Genomic DNA, 18,688 nt, shown 5'->3' with positions numbered 1-18,688 from the left:
GCTGAAAACGCCCGTCGTCAGCAAAACTTTGATGACCGACAAAAAATTCCGGCTACCGCCCAGCCTGAAGGCGAATGCCGGGGCCAGCTTTCGCGCCGTTGCTGCCTCAGGCCGCAACAGGGAGCTTGGCCAACCAAGTCGATAGCCCGATATGCAACAAAGCGGGATGTCTCGGCCAATCAGAATCCTCCAACGCCCAGCCAGAACCTCCAATCCTCTTGTGAAGTCGGGAGCTGCGCATCAATCGTAATCCTCAGACACCGATCCAATTGACTCGCATTGCGGCACCACGACGCCAAGGCATGTGTCCTCCTCTCGACGATTCGCGCAGGAAGAGCTGTAACTAACGATGGCGCAGATGCTGTCCCGTCAGATCGTGCGGGCAGCGCCCTTCCGAACCGCTGCGCTCCCCGCGCGGCGACTCCCTCTCGTCCAGCAACGAACCTTCCTCCCCGAGTCCATGGTCGGCAGGACCAAGATTGACGAAAAGTACCCCGACTCGGATTACCCGCAGCTCACGCCAGAGCAGGACCCGGACATGGTGCGTTCAGCTAGAGTCCGACGACGCTCGGGATGGGACTGACAATTTCGCGCAGAACGGCGGATACATCAACCCCCCTCGCATCAAGCGCCAATTCCGCGATCCGCATGCCGACTGGTGGGACAAGCAGGAGCGGAGAAACTTTGGCGAACCAGTACACGAAGATCACGATATCCTCGGCATGTTCTCGACTTACGAGTACACGTGGATCACGCCTGGCAAGGGTCTGTTCCAGATCGGCATATTCATTGCTGCCTTCCTTAGCGTCGTCTACGCCGTCAAGTTGACGTACCCGGACAGGGTCAGCTACCCGCGGGAGTTTGAGGGTGGACTGGAGAGGGAGCTGGGCGGTGCCGGTGCCGTCAGGGCAAGTCAAACCTCCCGACCATATTTGGAACAAATTGCTGACCTACAGCCTAGGCGAGGATGGAGGGCGATGAAGACCCGTAAATACGCGTGTGGAAGGAGTACTATATTTGCAAATAGCAGTTCAACCATGGTCAATCAAGCCCCTTTGTCTCCTTGTGCTCAGTCATCGTGGCCCCCTAAAGGGCTGCTCTAGGGCCATATTCCGTCCACTGTTACGCGCTGTGCGTGCGTAGGCAGGCAGGCAGGCGGCCTCGGCAACATGACGATGGGTATCCGTTGCCACGAGGCTGCTTCAGGCGGGAAGTGGAGCCTCACAAACTCGTCCTCTTCATGTATAGGATTCAGCTGATGCTAGTGGCGCGGATTACCCAGCGCGTATTGAGGGCAGGTGCATAGGCGGTTCTCAGAAGCCGCCCTTCCTCACAGCAGCAGACTGCAACCCCCTTGATGAGCCAGCTCTACGCCGCCACTGCCTCAGCGGGGTGCCTTATTCGTCCAATGCCCGAAACATACCTTGCTAAGTTGGGCAACCAACCTAACGCACATGACTACCAGACCTAATTATCAACGGCCTGCCATGGTTACTGCTGCTGCGGCATCTCCATCTGAAGCGGTTGCGGAGTATCCGTGGGAAAGAGCAGCCTCCAATTAGCATGTGCTCGGCTCCTGGATGTCCAATTGAGGCAGAGGAAGGGGACGGGATTGTGAGCCGAACGCAGCGGGGCGTTGCAGGCTTCATACTTCAACCTCCACTTTGTTACCGACCACTCTCTGGTTGTCCATACCTTGGTTTCGCCATCTTGCCGTCTTGCTGTCCTTGCCGCCTTGCTTCCCTTTTCTTGCTTCGCCTCGGCTCTTGGTTCAATACATTCCCCGTCCCATCGTCATCGAGAAATTTTTAGCGTCGTTCTCCCGTCCCACTACCCTGCTGCTTTGCCCATCCTGGATCCAAGATGCGATATAGCGACTGGGATGTTATCCTCTTCCCCACAGACCACACCGCCGAGATACCCTTCAAGGAATTCAAGGTTGCCTGTCATGTCGTGCCTGACTCTGAACTGTCTCATATCCATGGCACCATAGGACTACCAGTCATGACGTGCTTTGTGCCGAGCCTGGCGCCCGGGGCCGGATTCCAGATCTCGATCCACAGCTGGCGCGTGCCCGACATCAGCCAATTCACGTGTGCATACAGCCAGCACACAGAGCTTGTCAAATTCGAAGCCCGGGTTTTGCTTGATGGATGTCTGGTCTCGTGCGTCACCTCACGCCTCGTTCGCCGGACTGACTTGCTAACCGGACCTCTAGCTCCATAGTCCTTGACCGTGAGGTCAACGGGCCGCACCTGATTACCAACACGTTTGGTGCGTTGGCTGTGCCCGAGAACTTTGCGCGTACTAACTCTAGGCGAAACAGAATTCACAAAGACGGGCGAACCCAGGAAGCTGCGGTTTCCTCCGTTTCCCCGCGAACTCCTCAGCCAGAACTACTGGAATCCAGGCGATGATATTGGCCGAATCAAGATCATCATCAGCGAGGGCTTCCCCAGAGACTCGGTTTCCGTCCCGATCGAGCGAGTCAAAAATATTGTAGCATTCTCGTTCCAACATGCTCCGTTGTGTGAGCGTCTCGTGGGTTATGCTACCGTTGTACCTTGTTGCTAACCGCCGATTGCAGGGATGCTCGAGATGAGTGAAATCGCATGGCCAAACCCGAGCATGTGGCCCACACGCTTGACGAGGCCAGTGCCGATGTACCACGCAGAAGGAGCCGGATCGCACGCACATTCGCCCAGGAAGAAATCATGGTCGCGAAATATCAGGAACCAGCGCTTTCCAACTCCGATCATGGGGAGCGGCGGATTCCCGGGCAACCCCGCAGTGCAGGTGCCGTACTATGGCTGGAGCAACACGGGGCCCGGTAACATGTTTCCGTACCACGACCCATTCAGCGGATCCGAAGCGTACACCGACTGGGTTGCCTCCATGACCAGGGAAAACACAGCTAAATACTGGCCAGCGAGCTTGTTCAGACCGAGGGGGCAAACCAACAGTGACATCAGCATGCCTGACTATGTGCCCTCGAGCGGTCCAGAATCGGACTCGGTGCAGATTTCGGAGCCCGGCCAGGGGGAGGACGTCACGAGCCTATATGTCCCGAAGAACGCGCCGGCTGCAGGGGTTGAGCAAGGCTTTCTGAGTACTCAGGGTACCGAATTCCAGCTGCTCTCAGACCCGACGACTCTTTCCCCCGATTTTGCTTCCTCCCTCACGCAATCGCTCTTAAACCAACCAGTCCCGCTCCCTGACCCTCCCTGCCATTGCTCCTTTCCGTCCAAGCCCCGCGGGGGAATCCGCCATGCGACGCCCACGCACAGCTATATGCCCTTCACGGAGCCCACATCTTGTGTTGATGGAATCGAGGGCTGCAAGCTCTCGCAGCCCATGTTCGGTTTGGGCGGTGCGGGTTTGGCCGCACCCATTTCTGCGTCCCCAGAGGTTTCCGAGAACCAAAACAAGGAGCCCCCCACGCCACAAGCCGTATTTTCAGCCAGCTCGCGTAGCAACTCATTCGGCGATTATACTAGCTCCAACATTACAGACATCATATACGGCGCTACAGAGCCTTCTTCACAGGCATCAATTGTTTGCGCCACCACCGAACCGTGCTCTGTCAGTGCTCTCAGCGCCATGGTTTCTCTGGGTAACACCGATCGCAACAGAAATGCCGCCGCAACGTGTACGGGCGCATTTACCCCTGCATCCGCGAGGACCATCGATGAGGAGGGCCAGCCGCGCGGGGCTACTCCACACTGAGGCGAGTCGCTGGGCATAGGGTGAAGTAGTATCGTCTTTGGTAGTGGCGTCTGTGAGCTGTGATTTTAACTTGCGAGGAGTATTGCTTCGTGCGGTTGACTTATGCACATAGGTACGAATTACTACCAGGGTTTATGGTGGGGGGGCCTTACGAAGCTTATAGGAGGAGCGTAGAGTATCTGATTCAAGAGGCCTATTGTTACTTTAGAGCAATGGAAGTGTTATCTCACCACACCTTCAAGTACTGGCCCCATCGAAATATGTGTGTCGATTCGGAGGGGCAAGAGAACGAAGGTGCAAATGTCGGTAGGTGGCGGCAATCCCGATGCACGTCCGGTGGAGCGGTCTGATTAGGTATCACAGCGCCAAAGTAGGCCTTGTCTGCTCAGACTGCTTCTCTGTCATAGGTATCAGCATGGTGTAGACTTGCCCTCCAATCCCGACCCTGGCATCGCAATGTGATGTTGTCTGGGAACCCTGGAACGCCGCATCATTCCTTATCATCACGGACAGTGGAGCAAGGGTTGACATAGAGTGCCTGATTCAGCGTTGTTATCCGTGCTGCACAAAGTACAGGACGCGTACGACATCCAATAGAGAAATGACCGCCTGATGACTGCAGATTTTGTGCCACGGACGGATCCCGAGAAGAGAGGTGTTTGTGTTACCCGGTTACCTTAGGGGGATTCCGAAATCAGGATACAGCAAGCGTGTCACATCCCACTTTTTCGTTCACTGAGACACCAGTCTTAAGGACGTGGCGCGAGTATAGGTCGCCGCAGCGGAGACAAGACACAGGGCCGGCAGCCACCGGCAGTACCAGCAAGATCCGGATCCTACGACAGGACCGGGATTCGCAATTGGGTGCCGGCGGAGCAGAGTACAAAGAAGCTTAAAACCGGCCGGGTTACTCCACCGAAGTCCGGATCCCGATTGTCAAGGGCATGCCCGGCATGGACCCTGCTCGAGATCGTCCAAGGATGAGTGCCAGTGTGCCGGCGCCGCAGAACACTTGGCCAGAGAAAAGAACGAGAGTAGCAGTTGACAAAAATAGGCCTCGACAAATCTCAGATCGCGAGACCTTCGACATCTCGGAGCGCGGGCCCGAGCCAAAAGCAAAAACGCAGGGGAAGAATGGAAGGACACGGCTTTGCGGGACATCATCGAGTCCGACCCTGAACCTGAATAGACGGGAAGGAATGGAAGGAACCAAAGATCTCGACAGTTTGCTTTAATTCCGTTCCGGGGTAAACCGGAGTTACCGTAGGTCGGGTCGGGTCTGGTACCTAGGTACCTAATCCTTTCAGATCTGGTCGATACAACGTTCCTGCCTCGCTTCCATGAGTCACCTTGGCAAACAACAAACAAAAGAAGCAAAGGCTTCAAGCAGGATTAGTAATAAATTTATTACTGATCCCGGCTGGGCGGTTCTTCCCCTGGCAGGTTACCTCATGCTGTAGCACTGGCCACATTCAGCTCCAAAGGGCGCTTCTAATTGATCTTTTTGTGGTGTTTTTACGCCGCGCGTGATCTGATTAGCTCCGGGCCATTTAATTTTTCACCTCACCTCCTTGCAGGGCTCACGTCATCTGGCATCATCCACTCCCGCAATCGAAGTCAGAAGTCAAAGAGCCTTAGGGTTTAACAAACATGGGTCCCACACACGCGGACAATGGACATTGGGCCGGGCTACCGGATAGAAGTTCGTCCGCCTCTGCCTTACCCTGCGCAATCCCGGCATGTCCATGGTTCCGTAGCGCGCTGGGAACGGGGAGATTCGGGCGCCGCAGAGAGACTCGTCAGCCACCCAAGGCCCCAAATCCGACGGCACGTCCGCGCTTGGTTCTTTGGTAGCCTGCAGGTCTCGGACACGGCTTTCGCATTCGAGTCTTGGCTTTCTACAACGATATGGGTTTCGGCGCCTCCAAGCCCCTGGTTTCGTTGTTATTAGTTATAACTCGCCTGTGCCCATCAGCTCGCCCTAATGCAAAAATTTCTCTTAGTGATAGCCAGGTGTACGGCATAGGTTGAAGGGCTGCCCCCGTTCATCATTGCATGGGTTTGAGATCTGTTCTTGATTTCTTATTAGGCACTGACGTCTTCCCGTTGCGACTATCCCAGTTCCCCTGATTACCCCCGACATTGACCAGAATGGATGATAAAACAAGCTTGCCAAGGCAACAGACGCCAGATCCGCAAGTGTCTGTGATCATGCCGAGTTCTGCCAGCGCATCCGATGTCGACAAAGTATCGGCAGCCGGAGAACAGACAGACATTGACGTTGGATCGTCAGACGCTATCGACATCACAGCACAGAATGAGAAGCAGGAGGCGAAGGACAGCTCGCTTGCTCGACAGCCGACAGCCGCATCCGACTCTGGCAAGAAGATAGAGCAGGTGAAGACCCGGGAAGATGGAGCCGAGTATCCCGGAGGCGTGACGCTTGGCTTGATTGTTCTCGCTTTGTGTCTCAGTGTCTTCACGATGGCCTTGGGTAACTACTACAAGAGCGCCGTGGGCTTTTGTTGCGGTCAAGCTGACTGGTCCCCCCACAGACAATTCCATCATCGCAACTGCCATCCCCAAGATTACTGATCAGTTTCAAAGCCTTCCCGATGTTGGATGGTACGGCAGTGGTAGGTCCTCATGCGGCCCACGACATCCCATCCGTCACACATGTGCCACTCACTCACAACTTCTCAGCATACCTCCTCACCACGGCGGCTCTCCAGTTGTTGTTTGGCAGATTCTACACCTTCTTCAGCATTAAATGGGTCTACCTCATCGCCATCTTCATATTTGAAGTCGGCAGCTTGATCTGCGCTGTCGCCAACAACAGCCTTACCCTCATTGTCGGCCGCGCTGTGGCAGGAGTCGGCTCGGCCGGCATCTTCTCGGGTGCCCTGACCATCCTAGCTTACTCGGTGCCTCTCAGCAAGCGTCCCCTTTATACAGGAGCGATCGGTAGCATGTATGGCTTGGCGTCCATCTCGGGACCCTTGATGGGTATGTGTGTGTTTGAGCTTGCCAAAACTACTAGACGATAACAATAATAATAACAATGACAATAATCTAAAGAGAAAAGCTGCTGACAAGACTTGAACGAACAGGCGGCGCCTTCACGGATCACGTAACCTGGCGCTGGTGCTTCTGGATCAACCTCCCCGTCGGGGCCGTCACCATGCTCGTCATCATCATCTTCTTCCCGGACCCCCAACGCCAAGCGCGCAACGAGAACGACACGCTCGTCCAGCGCGTCATGCGGTTCGACCCCTTCGGCACGCTCGTCTTCATGCCGGCCATCATCTGCCTCCTCCTGGCGCTCCAGTGGGGCGGCACCACGCACCCGTGGTCCAACTGGCGCATCATCCTGCTCTTCTGCCTCTTCGGCGCCCTCATCCTCGCCTTCGTCTGGATCCAGCACAAGCAAGGGGACAAGGCGACGGTGCCGCCGCGCATCTTCCTGAAGCGCAGCGTCTGGTCGTCGGGCTTCTTCATCCTCTGCCTGGGCGGCGCCTTCCTGGGGTCGGCGTACTACTTGCCCATCTGGTTCCAGGCGGTCAAGGACGCGTCGGCCGTCGGGTCGGGCATCATGAACCTGCCGGCGCTGGTCGGCGTCGTGCTGGCGTCGGTGGCCGCCGGCGCCGCCGTCACCCTCTGGGGCTACTACGCGCCCTTCATGATCGCCTGCAGCGTGGTGGCGTCGGTCGGCTACGGCCTGACAACCACGTTCCGCCCCGACACGGGCAGCGCCGCCTGGATCGGGTACCAGATCATCGTCGGCGTCGGCATCGGCATCGGGTTCCAGCAACCCCTGATCGCGGTGCAGACGGTGCTGGACATCGACGACGTGCCCACGGGCGCGTCCGTCATTGTCTTTTGCCAGACGCTGGGCGGCGCGCTGTTCGTGGCCGTGTCGCAGAACGTGTTTGCCAACAAGCTGGTCGAGTACGTCGGCGCCTACGTGCCCGAGATCCCCGATCCGAGCTTCATCCTCGGCCTCGGGGCCACCGGCGTGCAGGAGGCCGTGGATCCGGCTTTCCTGCCCGGGGTGACGTTGGCGTTCAACGATGCGCTGACGCAGACTTTTATCGTCTTTACCGCCTTGTCGGCCGTGAGTATACTGGGGGCCGTGTTTGTCGAGTGGCACAGCGTCAAGGGGAAGCCGATGGAGATGGCAGTTGCGTGAGGGTGGTTTCCGTCAGGTTCCTATTGCGATTCGATACCCCAACATACAGCTTTTGTAATCTTGATTAGAAGGGATGGGTTAGATGTGTAGCGGGGTGTTTCGGTGTTATGGGGTTTTCGGTCTTTGGTGATGTCCGGGCGAGGCGGTGTACTGATAGCATTACGGTTATAGAACAATCTCACCTACAGCTGAGCGAACGATATAATCAACTCTATTCCCATTAGTATCGAGTTGACAAGGGTGAAGCGTTTATGATTAATGAATTAGTCAATAAGCATAAGGTGTTAGGACTAGGGCCTAATCCAAGGCTGATTGGTCTCCTTTCACACGGCCCGCTTTCGAGCATCGCGCCAACCAAGTCCGCGCTCTTTCCCCGGTCTGCCAAAGTGACTGCTTGGTGGGCGCCCAGCGTAATATTTGTGTTGGCGGTGTGGGTGGTGTTCCAGCGAAAGCACCTCGTGCGGCTGGGAATCATGAACAACGGAGAAGACGGCCGACTCCAAGGGTGATATAAACGTACTTAGTTAGCATCTGTCACAACTAATGTACATGATCCGGGAAGTAATTATCTACGGACCCAACCCGACCAATGCACCCAATGCTCCGCCCGGATCCAATGACGTTGCAAACGTCCCCCTTGTCAGTGCCTGCAAACCGCTTTGTCTCCTAGAGAGGTTTTATGCAAGGGTTAAGGGAGGCTGCTATAAGCAAGCAGGGTGAAGACGAATGAGTGTGTTTTCGCCAGTCTATGTATCCTGTCACCAAACGTATGATCCGACTTTACCGGGCAGCGGCTCTCTACCTGCCCAATGGCAGAAAATCACCGAGACAGCGCTTGTTCTTTGGCTTGCTATTGGCCCCATCCGTGGCTCCGCAATACCTTCCCGCTAGAAATCATTGCCCCAGATGGGAGGCATTCCGTGTCAGTTTACGAATACGTCTACCCCACCGGGATACTGTGCACCAGCCCTCGAACTGGAGACACATTCCGTCATGTGCTCTGCTGATCGAGCCGTGGGAATTGCCAAGGGGGCTACGCTCTATAGACCTCTTGATTGATATCCCCTTCATTTGGATGTCCCATTGACAATGGCTGCCGTCTTGAACGCCTCAACCGGTTGTTGCTTGATAACTCTGTCCAGGCAACCAGCACTCGCAGCCACGAAGCCAAGGTAAGGTCTCTGATTCGGCGGTCAGCTCAGATGGCATGACGGGGATGAGTGGGAAAACTCACGCTTGGGTTGACGACCTGCGACTGGTATTCGGCGTGGAATTGTGTGCCTACTTCGGAGTCAGAATTCCTCGTCACAATAGGACAGAACCTACTTGGACCATTGGAGACGTACCGACAAAGAAAGGATGGTCCTTGAGCTCAAATATCTCCATCCGCTCACCAGTCTCGTCCTTCCCGACAAAGTGAAGACCGGCCTTCTCAAGTGTCTCGACGAACTCGGGATTGATTTCGTACCGGTGCCGATGCCTCTCCTCGATGACCTCCACCCCGCCGTACAGGGACCGTGCCTTGGACCACTCAGAGCCTTCCTGGAAAATGGTCTTGCGCAAACCGAGACGCATTGTGCCGCCCATATTCTCCCGGTCGAGTTCGGGCATATAGACAACTATACGATCCTTGGCCTGAGCGTCGAACTCTTCCGAGGTGGCTTGCGGCATATTGCAGACATCCCGCGCGAACTGGATGGCGGCCATTTGGAAGCCAAGGCACACCTAAGATTTGTCAGTACCACGGGAGCCTGTCTCGCTGCTCCAGGCTCAACTTACGCCAAGGAAAGGAATGTTATTCTCCCGCGCCCACTTGGAGACTCCCATCATGCCTTCCGTCCCACGGTGGCCGAAACCACCCGGAACGATGATGCCGGCCGCTGTGGAAACGTCGTGCCAGGCTTTGTGATACTTGGTCTGCGCAGAGCCGCCCTTTGTTGTTGGCTCGAGATCCTCCGAATCGATCCACAATAGCTGCAGCTTCCGGCGAATGCGCATCGCCGAGTGTTCGAGCGCCTTAACAACTGAGAGATAGGCGTCCTGGCACGTAATATATTTACCCACGAGGGCGATCTTGAGTTCTTCTTGGTAGGTCGGTGTAACGATCGTTTTCCACGTAATCCAGAGCTCTTCGCCTTGAGCAACCATTTCTGGTGAGATGTTGATCCGGTCCAGGGCCAGCTTGGACCGGAGTTGGGGGACGAGCTTCTGTTCGCTTAGGAGGAGAGGGACTTGGTAAATGGTGGGCATGTCGCGCACAACGAGAACCTGCTCCTTCTCCACCTGGCAGTGGAGCGCAACCTTGGCCAGAGTAGGCTCCGCGAGAGGTTGCTCACAGCGGCAGGCAACGATATCTGGGATCAAGCCATGGCTACGGATCGACTTGACGGCGTGCTGCGTCGGCTTCGTCTTCTGCTCCCCATGCACTGTCGGAACGTAGGAGACGTGTATGTTCATGAAGTTGCCGCTGCCAGCTTCATGGCGCAACTGTGTAAGCGCCTCAATAAACGGCATCTGTTGTGGTGTCAGCAAGCAGGCCGAGCAGCTGGTCCGGCTCCAAGTCTCAAGAGTAACCCCCCCCCCCCCCCCCACCCCGGACCAATAAAAAAAAAAAAAAAAAAAAAAGAGGGAATACATACACTCTCAATATCGCCAATAGTGCCTCTGTTTAATAAAATTAAGTCAGCAATTGTTCTAAGCACTGAGACACAACCCGGGAGAAGGTGGACAAATTCAAACGCACCCAAGCTCAATGATGCAAACATCAGGCTCCTCGTGTGAGCCATCGACAGGGATTTTGGCAACCCGCCTCAGCCAGTCTTTGATCGAGTCGGTGACATGGGGCACAATCTGCACTGTCCGGCCGAGATAGTCGCCACGGCGCTCCTTCTCGATTACGTTCAGGTAGACCTTGCCAGTGGTGATGTTGTGCTCGCCCGTGAGGCGGACTGAGAGGTATCTCTCGTAGTTGCCAAGATCGAGATCTACTTCAGAGCCTACGAGTGGGTCAGATATTTTGCGCGTGGGTTCTAATTCTGGTCTCAAAGCATGACGAACCTGAGCACAAGACGAAGCATTCGCCGTGCTCGGCGGGGGCCATCAGGCCGGCATCGACCGACACATATGGGTCAATCTTGATGCAGCTGACGCGCAGGCCGAGGGTTTTGAGGAGCTGCGGCCAATTCGGTTAGAGCACGGCAGCCACCCGGGAGATTTACGCGCGGCGGTGAGTGGTTTTACGGACCAGGCCTGTCGACGAGGCAATGATGCCCTTCCCAACCCCTGCCACCCGTTAGCCCGTGAATCTGCCAGCTCCGTCGCGCGCAATGTGTCGCCGGAAGAATACCTGAAATGACACCGCCGGTGACGAGAACGTAACGCATCTTTGATCGAGCTGTCGAGTTGCGATGGCGGGGCAGGAAGAAATCGGTTCGACAGCGTATGCGGGTGGCGGTGTGAAATGGGAAAATTTTTGACGCGACGCGACGAGAAGCACTCTAGCTAAAAATCTCAGCCGGGTGCGGGGCAGAGGGAGGGGTTGGGACGGAACCCACAGTAGGGGTCTCTTTTCGCCCTACCGTCAGCTGCACGGCGCTAAAGTTTCAGCAACCTGATCACCTCAGCGTCGCCTTGCATTGGCACGACGGCATTCTACATGTGGGAGACGGGAACTACGACGATAAGCTCTCTCGTCACCGGGAATTGCTTGTAATAGCCCCGACCCCGATCGTAATCAAAGCCAACTGCGCAGTTGCAAGTTCTGCTTCAAGACTTCGCTGGCGTCATCGGAAACCAACCCCAGGACAGAGACAAACCAGGACAGAGACGGCAACCGGGCAGGGCAGTTACCCCACCACTACGAGTGCGCCGAGACCCCGCCACAACGGGCGCTAATGCGTCAAAAAACTTGTGAGCGGCAGAAAAGCCCAGTGTACCTCTGTATTCCCCTACATCCGGCGGGCGGTCAATAACTCATGCCTCGATCCCATGCCCAAAGTCTCGGCTTTTCCGCGTTTTCCACGAGCGCCCCCACCCCACCATGGTTAAGCACACTTCCAACTCTCAGCTTGATCAACATCCCCGACCCCGTCATAAACCGCCTTCTTCGGCCACGGGCAGATCGGCCTCTGCCTGCGCACTCCCGACGCCGGATCCAGCGGGCTGTTCCACGTGGTCGCGATGATCTGGTCCACCTTCCTCCCGCGCTCCACCCAATCCACCAGCGCCATGACGGCGTCGTGATCCCGGTCCTCAAACCCCGGCACGGACCACGCCCCACTGCCCATCACGGCGGCCTGGGACGCCGCCCCGAAACTCCACGGCGCATCCACCGCCGTGTCCCCGCAATGCAGCATCCCGGGGACCAGAAACATGCCGAAAAAGCCGTCCACGCCCTCCCCGCCTAGCGCGTCCACGGTCCGGTTGTAGTACAGCGCGGACCCGTGCGCCGAGATCAGCCCGTCGGACAGGCCGTGGTACACGAGCAGCTTCCCGCCGCGGCGGGCGAAGGCGCCGACGCCCGCGTAGTCGTCGGCCGTCGTGTCGCCGGGGTCGATGCGGTCCGCGTAGGCGACGACGCTCTCGTTGAAGGTGCGCCAGTCCCACGAGGGGTCGTCGAAGAGGAAGTAGCGCTGGTAGCCGACCCCGAAGGCGGTGGGTTCCAACTCGGGGAGGACGTTGGGCAATTCGTTTTCGGAGCCGAGGGGGAAGCCCGGGTGGAGGACCGAGGAGTCGGTCGAGGAGAGGTAGTCGTTGTAGACGGCTTGGGCGGTGGTGAGTTGAGAGGGGTTGAGGCAGTTGGTTTGGTTTGTGGTGGCGGTGGTGCAGAGGAGGGCGGTGAAGTCGAAGGCGCAGAGCTCGGGGCTGCTGACGATGCCGTCTCGGACTCCGTCTGCGCTGTCGCATTGGCGTACTACTTCCGCTGCAAGGAGAGATATGTCTCCCGCGGTGAGGTGTTTGGGATCGGTGGCGGGCAGGTTGCGCATGCCCACCTTTTTTTTTTTGGAGGGGAGCTGTCAGTTAAGAGACAGGCTTGATCGGTCGGGCAACTTACGTAGGTGAAGTAGCTGGTCAGACGAGCGAACCACCACGCAGGAGCTCCTATGAGCACGCCGTCAAAGCTGTTGGGGAAGTTTTGGATCTCCTTGAGGCCCTGTCTCCCTCCGTTTGAGCAGCCGCTGAAGTATGAGTAGCGGATTGCCTTCCCGCCGTAGTAGGCCTGGACTAGCTTCTTGCCTAAGATGGTCGAGCCGTGTATCGCCCGCCAACCCCAGTCTGTTCTTTTCTCGGGCTGGTTCAATCCCCAAGACGCGTCTATGCCTGTCGAGTTGTGTCCGGTGTCGGTTGACAAGCTAGCCATGCCGTGGCGGGCCCCAGATGCCCTGCGTGAGTGTTAGGACCAGCCAGAGCGGACCGAAACCTGGGGGTAATTATGCACATATCTTGCCAGTTGATCCCACCGGCAAAACCCCCATTTCCAACCACAAAGAACCTTGAGTTCCACTCTTTCGGTAGAAACAATCCGAACCGGTAGCTACTCGTTCGGGAACTCCTGACCCGGACCGTCACGGTGCATAGTGCTGGAAGGTTAGTTGGGTTGGTCGGGTAAGCGACATTGGCGGCCCCTTCGCCGTAACTGCCCCCTTCCGGCACTACCTCGACCTTTTCAAGAGTGGCGCCGGGTGGGAGGATCCTAGCGAACGAATCCGGTTTACATTGTAAAGTCTTTAATGATGGGCTGTTCAGGGACGGGAACCCGAAAGGGGATGCGAAGATGTTGAAGGCAGAGAGGATCGTGGTACCAGCTAGCAAGACCGCAGGACGGGTCATGATCAACGATGGACACCGGGTACGGAACCAGTGACTTGAGATGGGGTTGAACCACTCTTACGGATCATAGTTTTACGTTCACATGTGGGATGTTTATATGGTGCTGACAGCCCTGGGTTACATCGCTAGCCATAGAGAGATTCCTTACATGATTCCATCCGAGGTTACCGAGCTAGTTGGGTCGATGGTACCGCCTTTTGCTTCTATTGGCGAATTTGCTGAATGATTCATCGACACTCACTTTTCGGGCTCGATAGGTATTATTGTGGGTTGGCCCGAGTCATGACCGTAATCAGCATTACTTAATTTAGTAGTCCGATTGATACCGGCCATACAACGATGGCACCCTGTAATGCCCGCATGAGCAATTAAAGGGCCAGGGGAGTTGACGGGCGGGGTGACAGGGGAACTCTTGTACTGGGGTGAAATCCTGCATTCGTCCCGCATTGCCGGCCAGTTTCTCTGACCTCATATTGGATATATACAGAGTCTACCTATCCACCTTTGTATAGTAGATTCCGATCAAAGACTAGGAACAGTAGCAGGCAGAGGATTAGACGCCGATTGCAAACAAATGCATGGCATCTTTACCCGGCCGGCGGGGAGCTATACACGGCGAGACGAATCCAATGGCCCCCATTTGCAGCACTGTTGCATATAAGTCAGCAAACTTAGAAAAGGTGCTTAGATAAGAGAAATCTGCTCTGATGAGAGAAATTTGCTCAGATGCAGGAATCTGGAGGCGGATGTGAAGTGACTCAGGCCGAACCAACCGCTTCTGGATTTGGTGAGGGGTTAATTAGGGTGCGGCACGGAGAGCATGGATTATCGTATGCTACCCACTCAAACTACAGGAAGCCTAGACGGGACAGAACTGAGACTTAAGATAGAGCGTTAGTGGGAGATCAATGGCCCGGATGGCCCTACTTATGGTACCAAATAAAAATTGGGTACCCCGCGAGATCCAACCCCCAGAGTGTCATCCCAGTACATCGCTTCCTCTTTTCCCTAATTCATTGTCCCTCGCTCAGTTTGAGAGCTCTTCCCTACGTGCAGATCCCCCTCTAACCAGAGGGAGCTCTATCTGCACATGTTGTTTAGCCTCGTCTACCTAGGCTGCAGGAACCTGCTATTATAGTTGCGTTGACCTTGTCTATCCGGCTATTAGCTATCTCTGCTCTCTCTGCGTTTCTTTAGGTATATAGGTGTGGATGTAGATGGGTATTCTTATACCATTTTAATACAGGGGATATTCTGAACATTTCTGGTTATAATTAGAGAACATCTGTATCCGGGAGAGCCGGAGATCTATACGGGGACGCAAAGATCTGTAATCTAATATCCCGGGTAGTCGAATGATCCGAAGGCAAAATATAGATATGTAACTAGTTGCTTCAGATTTCTCCTATCTTCTGTCTTCTGCTTTCCCTTAACAATTAAATAACCGCTTGGCTACATAACAGGAGAACGGAGGTAGTTGTCATTGCCTAGACCGTATAGCCTAGCACTAGCAATTCCGAAATGCTGGTGACACCATGAAGTCCAGCTAGGCACTAGTATGGCCTATTTATGCCATTATAACTCCCATTTTGGTGTTATGATATTATTAAAGAGGTGCTATTGCCGGCGCTAGGTAACACGGTCAAATTATAGCAACATCATGGCCAAGGCCCTCCTTGCACCGGTTAATATTGTTAGATCCATTCTTCTCACTGAATCTAATAGTGAAGTTCGTTTCCTCGTATAATCTTTGATTATCAGGAGATTTCCCTGTATTTCATAGGATAGCTTTGAATCCCTTTATCTCAAACTTCTCCCCCACGCCTTCTACATATCCGTACTTTCTACTCTAACAAAGCCGAAGTAGAATAGGATAGAGGGTAGTAGTAGGTTACTCCCGTAAGGTGCGATTTAACCTTAAAATTGGTATAAGACTGAAGCGCTATAGCTCTAATCCACTCGCTATCGGTACTGCCGCCCCCTTATAGCCCACGTTCGAGCTAATGAATTAGTGGAAACTGTCCCCAGAGGACAGGGTCCCTCTGATAAGAAGGTCACACTTACTAGGATGGCGCCTCGGGGGCTGGAACTTGCCGTAGGCCCATTTTTCTTTTATACTATAAGTAGGGCCCCCCTGGCCATTACTCCTTAGACAGCACAATCAATTCAGCACTCTTTTCTATACCTATTGCAGGCTCAATTAACAAGCTTTGTTTATGTACAAAGTGATCTCCCTCTTACCAGAAGGAGTTCTATCTACATATATTGTTTTGACCTTGTTTAGACCGTAGGAACCTAATTTGTGGTGGTGTCGCCTGGCCTGTCTTGTCTATCTAGTCTGTAACATTTAGCCACCTTTGCCCTCCCCTTTGCTTTGATGGGTACGTGGGTGTAGATGTGTGTTTCTGCACCATTTCACCACTCACACCGAGTGAGTGCAACCGCCCGGAGCTCCTTACAACTTGAACAGTCTTACCTCCCTCCCCTCATTCTCTCTGAGCAACATCCGATTCATATACCCATACCACACTCTCAGCCCCGCCGCCCCAGCAGCCACCATGAACAACATGGCCGCATTCACCCAGTGGCCCGTCGGGTACCCGCGGTCTCTCTCTTCGGCTTTGTAGATCCACACGCCGGGAATCTGACCAATACCGGCGCCGAAGCTAACATTGATGGCGATGGCAAGCCCGACCGACGCCGTGGAGTGCACGTTGGAGGTGAGCCATCCCAGCATGGGCGGGATGCAGGCAAACGCGCCTGCCGACGCGACGATCAGGCAGCCAAAGCGATCCACGTAGGCGTCGGGCGGGAGCAGTGCGGAAGCCATGAACCCGATTGCCCCGAGGAGGGCGAACGCGGCGCTGTGCAGGCCGCGGGAGTTGAAATGATCTGCCGAGTAGGAAGCGAGGATTTGGGTTACTGAGAATCCAAAACCCCCCTTATTAGTAATGTGGCATGCAAATATAACTTGAAGATGGTGGTAGCATGAGGGAAAAAAAAGAAAAGAAAAAAAAAAAAAAATACTGACCGTACGCGACGGCATAGGGCGGGACTGTCATCAGCTGCGCCTGCAGATCGACATAATTCAACCCGGCCGTAATAGACGGCGAGAACAGCGATAGCGAGCTGAACGGCACCGAGATGCCAAAGTAGATGAGGTAATGCCCGTACAGGCGCCAGTCGGTCAACGTCGATTTTGCGTCCTGCCAGGTCATGCTGCGGTGGTGGCTCTTGCTGCCCTCGATATGCAGTCGAGCCAGCGCAATATCGCGCTGCTTGCCCTTGAGGAACTCCTCCGGGTAGTCTGGGAGGAGGAACAGCACGAGGAAGGCTGACAGGCATGATGGCGCGCCCTCGATGATGAACAACCATCGCCAGGCTGATAGGCCTTGCGCGCCGTTCATATGTCCAATACCATAAGCGATAGCGCCGCCAAAGGCGCCGGCCAGGGTCGCGCTGGCGAGAATGAAGGCTACGCGTACGCTCCGCTCGTCGTTTTTGTACCAGAAGGTGAGATAGTAGACCAACCCCGGAAACAGACCGGCCTCGAACACGCCGAGAAGGAAGCGGATGCCGGCCGTTGCGGAAAAGGTGTGCACGCCGCCCAAACCCATGGTGACAGCGCCCCACGAGAACATGAGGAAGGCGATCCAACGGGAAGGACGAAGCTTCTTCAAGAGAATGTTGGACGGCACCTCGAAGGTGGCGTAGGCAATGAGGAAGATCATGAGGGCGATGTTGAACTGGTGCTGGGTTGCGCCAATCTCGGTCTGCATGTCATTTCTGGTTGACGAGTTGAGGATGCGCGCATTACCAATGTTGGAGCGGTCGAGGTAGCAGAGGAAGTAGATGAAGGCTGATAGCGGCAGAATGGTGAGGTCTTGCTTCCATAGTAGTGCGCGCTCCTCTTCCTTGGTGAACTCGACTATGGGAGCGACCTAGTGGTCGCGTCAGGGCCGGTACGTATAATGCCTTCGTAAAAAGGGAGCCTCACATCATTCTTGCCCGACTCGGCATCTCTCTGCTGTCCCGTCTTCAAGTTCTCCGGCTCGACCTCGGTGATCGAATCATCCGACATGGTAGATGAAATAAGGTACCTTTTGCTAGTAAAGCAGCCTCTAGCAGCTACCTTATTGTGAGGCGCTGACACCTTGACAGATATCTCAGACGGGTACGGTGTTCCCAAAAATTCCACCTGAGAATTAAGGTACCTGAGGTTTGTGGGGATGGCCGCAGTGACAGATGGCTAGATGAATCCCGCGGACACCACATCAAAACTGCAAAGATCAGCGTGGCAACCGAATACATAGCAGCAGAGCACCGCTGCAATCCCCCGTCTTACACGTACCACAGTAAAGTGTCCACTACGCGAGCCCCTCACCGCTCCGATCTCGAAGCCGAACAATCCAGACCACACCGCCGAGTGCGGGGACCCTGCAGTCGTTGCAAATCATTGCTGGCCATGGGTTCAACGACCTGCCCTTTGCGGGGGCCGATGTACTGTACGAATAGGATCGGTCGAGCGAAAATACCATTGCCGCTCCGTAACAGAGAGGTGCGCGATGAGCGGAGCAACAGAGGCATCCAAAACCAATCAGTTGATGCCCTCGGCATCCTTCAGCTGTCTTCTGCCGCGTTTTGGTTGCTCCCGTGAAGCTTCACCTGGGGTAGGTTGCACCATTGCGGATCCATTCACCAATAGGGGTTTAGCCATGCCCGATAACCATGGGTGGTCCCTCCGCACTCCAACCTCTGAGACTACAGAAGGCATATACGTAGTAAGTCCGGCAATTCATCTGAGCGTGCTGCGCGGTGATGCGCTTCCCACAGTACATCAAAGTTATGTAGGTAGGTAAAAATTCTAAGGTATAAATACCTAAGTATACTAGTTGCTGACTTACCTCGAGCATCATTGACGGCGAAGACTACCTGAATTAGGCG

At 55.2% G+C, this 18,688-nt stretch overlaps 6 protein-coding genes across 6 annotated transcripts; 3 read left to right on the top strand and 3 right to left on the bottom strand.

Moving 5' to 3' along the window:
- Positions 1–349: 349 nt before the first annotated feature.
- MFIFM68171_07666 (uncharacterized protein) lies at positions 350–991 on the top strand (the record flags this gene model as incomplete). Its single annotated transcript, XM_071063086.1, has 3 exons — positions 350–541; positions 597–902; positions 962–991. The coding sequence occupies 3 exons, from the start codon at positions 350–352 to the stop codon at positions 989–991; spliced, it is 528 nt and encodes a 175-aa protein (XP_070919187.1).
- Positions 992–1,863: 872 nt separating this feature from the next.
- Positions 1,864–3,726, top strand: MFIFM68171_07665 (uncharacterized protein; the record flags this gene model as incomplete). The annotated part of the gene is made up of 4 exons (XM_071063085.1): positions 1,864–2,165; positions 2,219–2,274; positions 2,318–2,530; positions 2,588–3,726. The coding sequence occupies 4 exons, from the start codon at positions 1,864–1,866 to the stop codon at positions 3,724–3,726; spliced, it is 1,710 nt and encodes a 569-aa protein (XP_070919186.1).
- Positions 3,727–5,877: 2,151 nt separating this feature from the next.
- MFIFM68171_07664 (uncharacterized protein) lies at positions 5,878–7,915 on the top strand (the record flags this gene model as incomplete). Its single annotated transcript, XM_071063084.1, has 4 exons — positions 5,878–6,220; positions 6,282–6,362; positions 6,430–6,732; positions 6,837–7,915. The coding sequence occupies 4 exons, from the start codon at positions 5,878–5,880 to the stop codon at positions 7,913–7,915; spliced, it is 1,806 nt and encodes a 601-aa protein (XP_070919185.1).
- Positions 7,916–8,982: 1,067 nt separating this feature from the next.
- Positions 8,983–11,298, bottom strand: URA7 (CTP synthase ura7; the record flags this gene model as incomplete). Its single annotated transcript, XM_071063083.1, has 9 exons — positions 8,983–9,096; positions 9,150–9,196; positions 9,262–9,640; positions 9,695–10,429; positions 10,555–10,579; positions 10,659–10,911; positions 10,973–11,087; positions 11,160–11,197; positions 11,262–11,298. The coding sequence occupies 9 exons, from the start codon at positions 11,296–11,298 to the stop codon at positions 8,983–8,985; spliced, it is 1,743 nt and encodes a 580-aa protein (XP_070919184.1).
- Positions 11,299–11,958: 660 nt separating this feature from the next.
- Positions 11,959–13,744, bottom strand: MFIFM68171_07662 (uncharacterized protein; the record flags this gene model as incomplete). Its single annotated transcript, XM_071063082.1, has 3 exons — positions 11,959–12,906; positions 12,969–13,296; positions 13,353–13,744. The coding sequence occupies 3 exons, from the start codon at positions 13,742–13,744 to the stop codon at positions 11,959–11,961; spliced, it is 1,668 nt and encodes a 555-aa protein (XP_070919183.1).
- Positions 13,745–16,199: 2,455 nt separating this feature from the next.
- On the bottom strand, positions 16,200–17,825 carry MFIFM68171_07661 (uncharacterized protein; the record flags this gene model as incomplete). The annotated part of the gene is made up of 3 exons (XM_071063081.1): positions 16,200–16,666; positions 16,776–17,685; positions 17,742–17,825. 3 exons carry the CDS (start codon positions 17,823–17,825, stop codon positions 16,200–16,202), a joined length of 1,461 nt encoding a protein of 486 aa, XP_070919182.1.
- Positions 17,826–18,688: the final 863 nt, after the last annotated feature.

This window comes from Madurella fahalii (genome assembly GCF_045866475.1).
Source record: "Madurella fahalii IFM 68171 DNA, scaffold_4, whole genome shotgun sequence".
NCBI lineage: Eukaryota > Fungi > Ascomycota > Sordariomycetes > Sordariales > Madurella > Madurella fahalii.
This window is presented reverse-complemented; position numbering and strand designations above follow the sequence as displayed.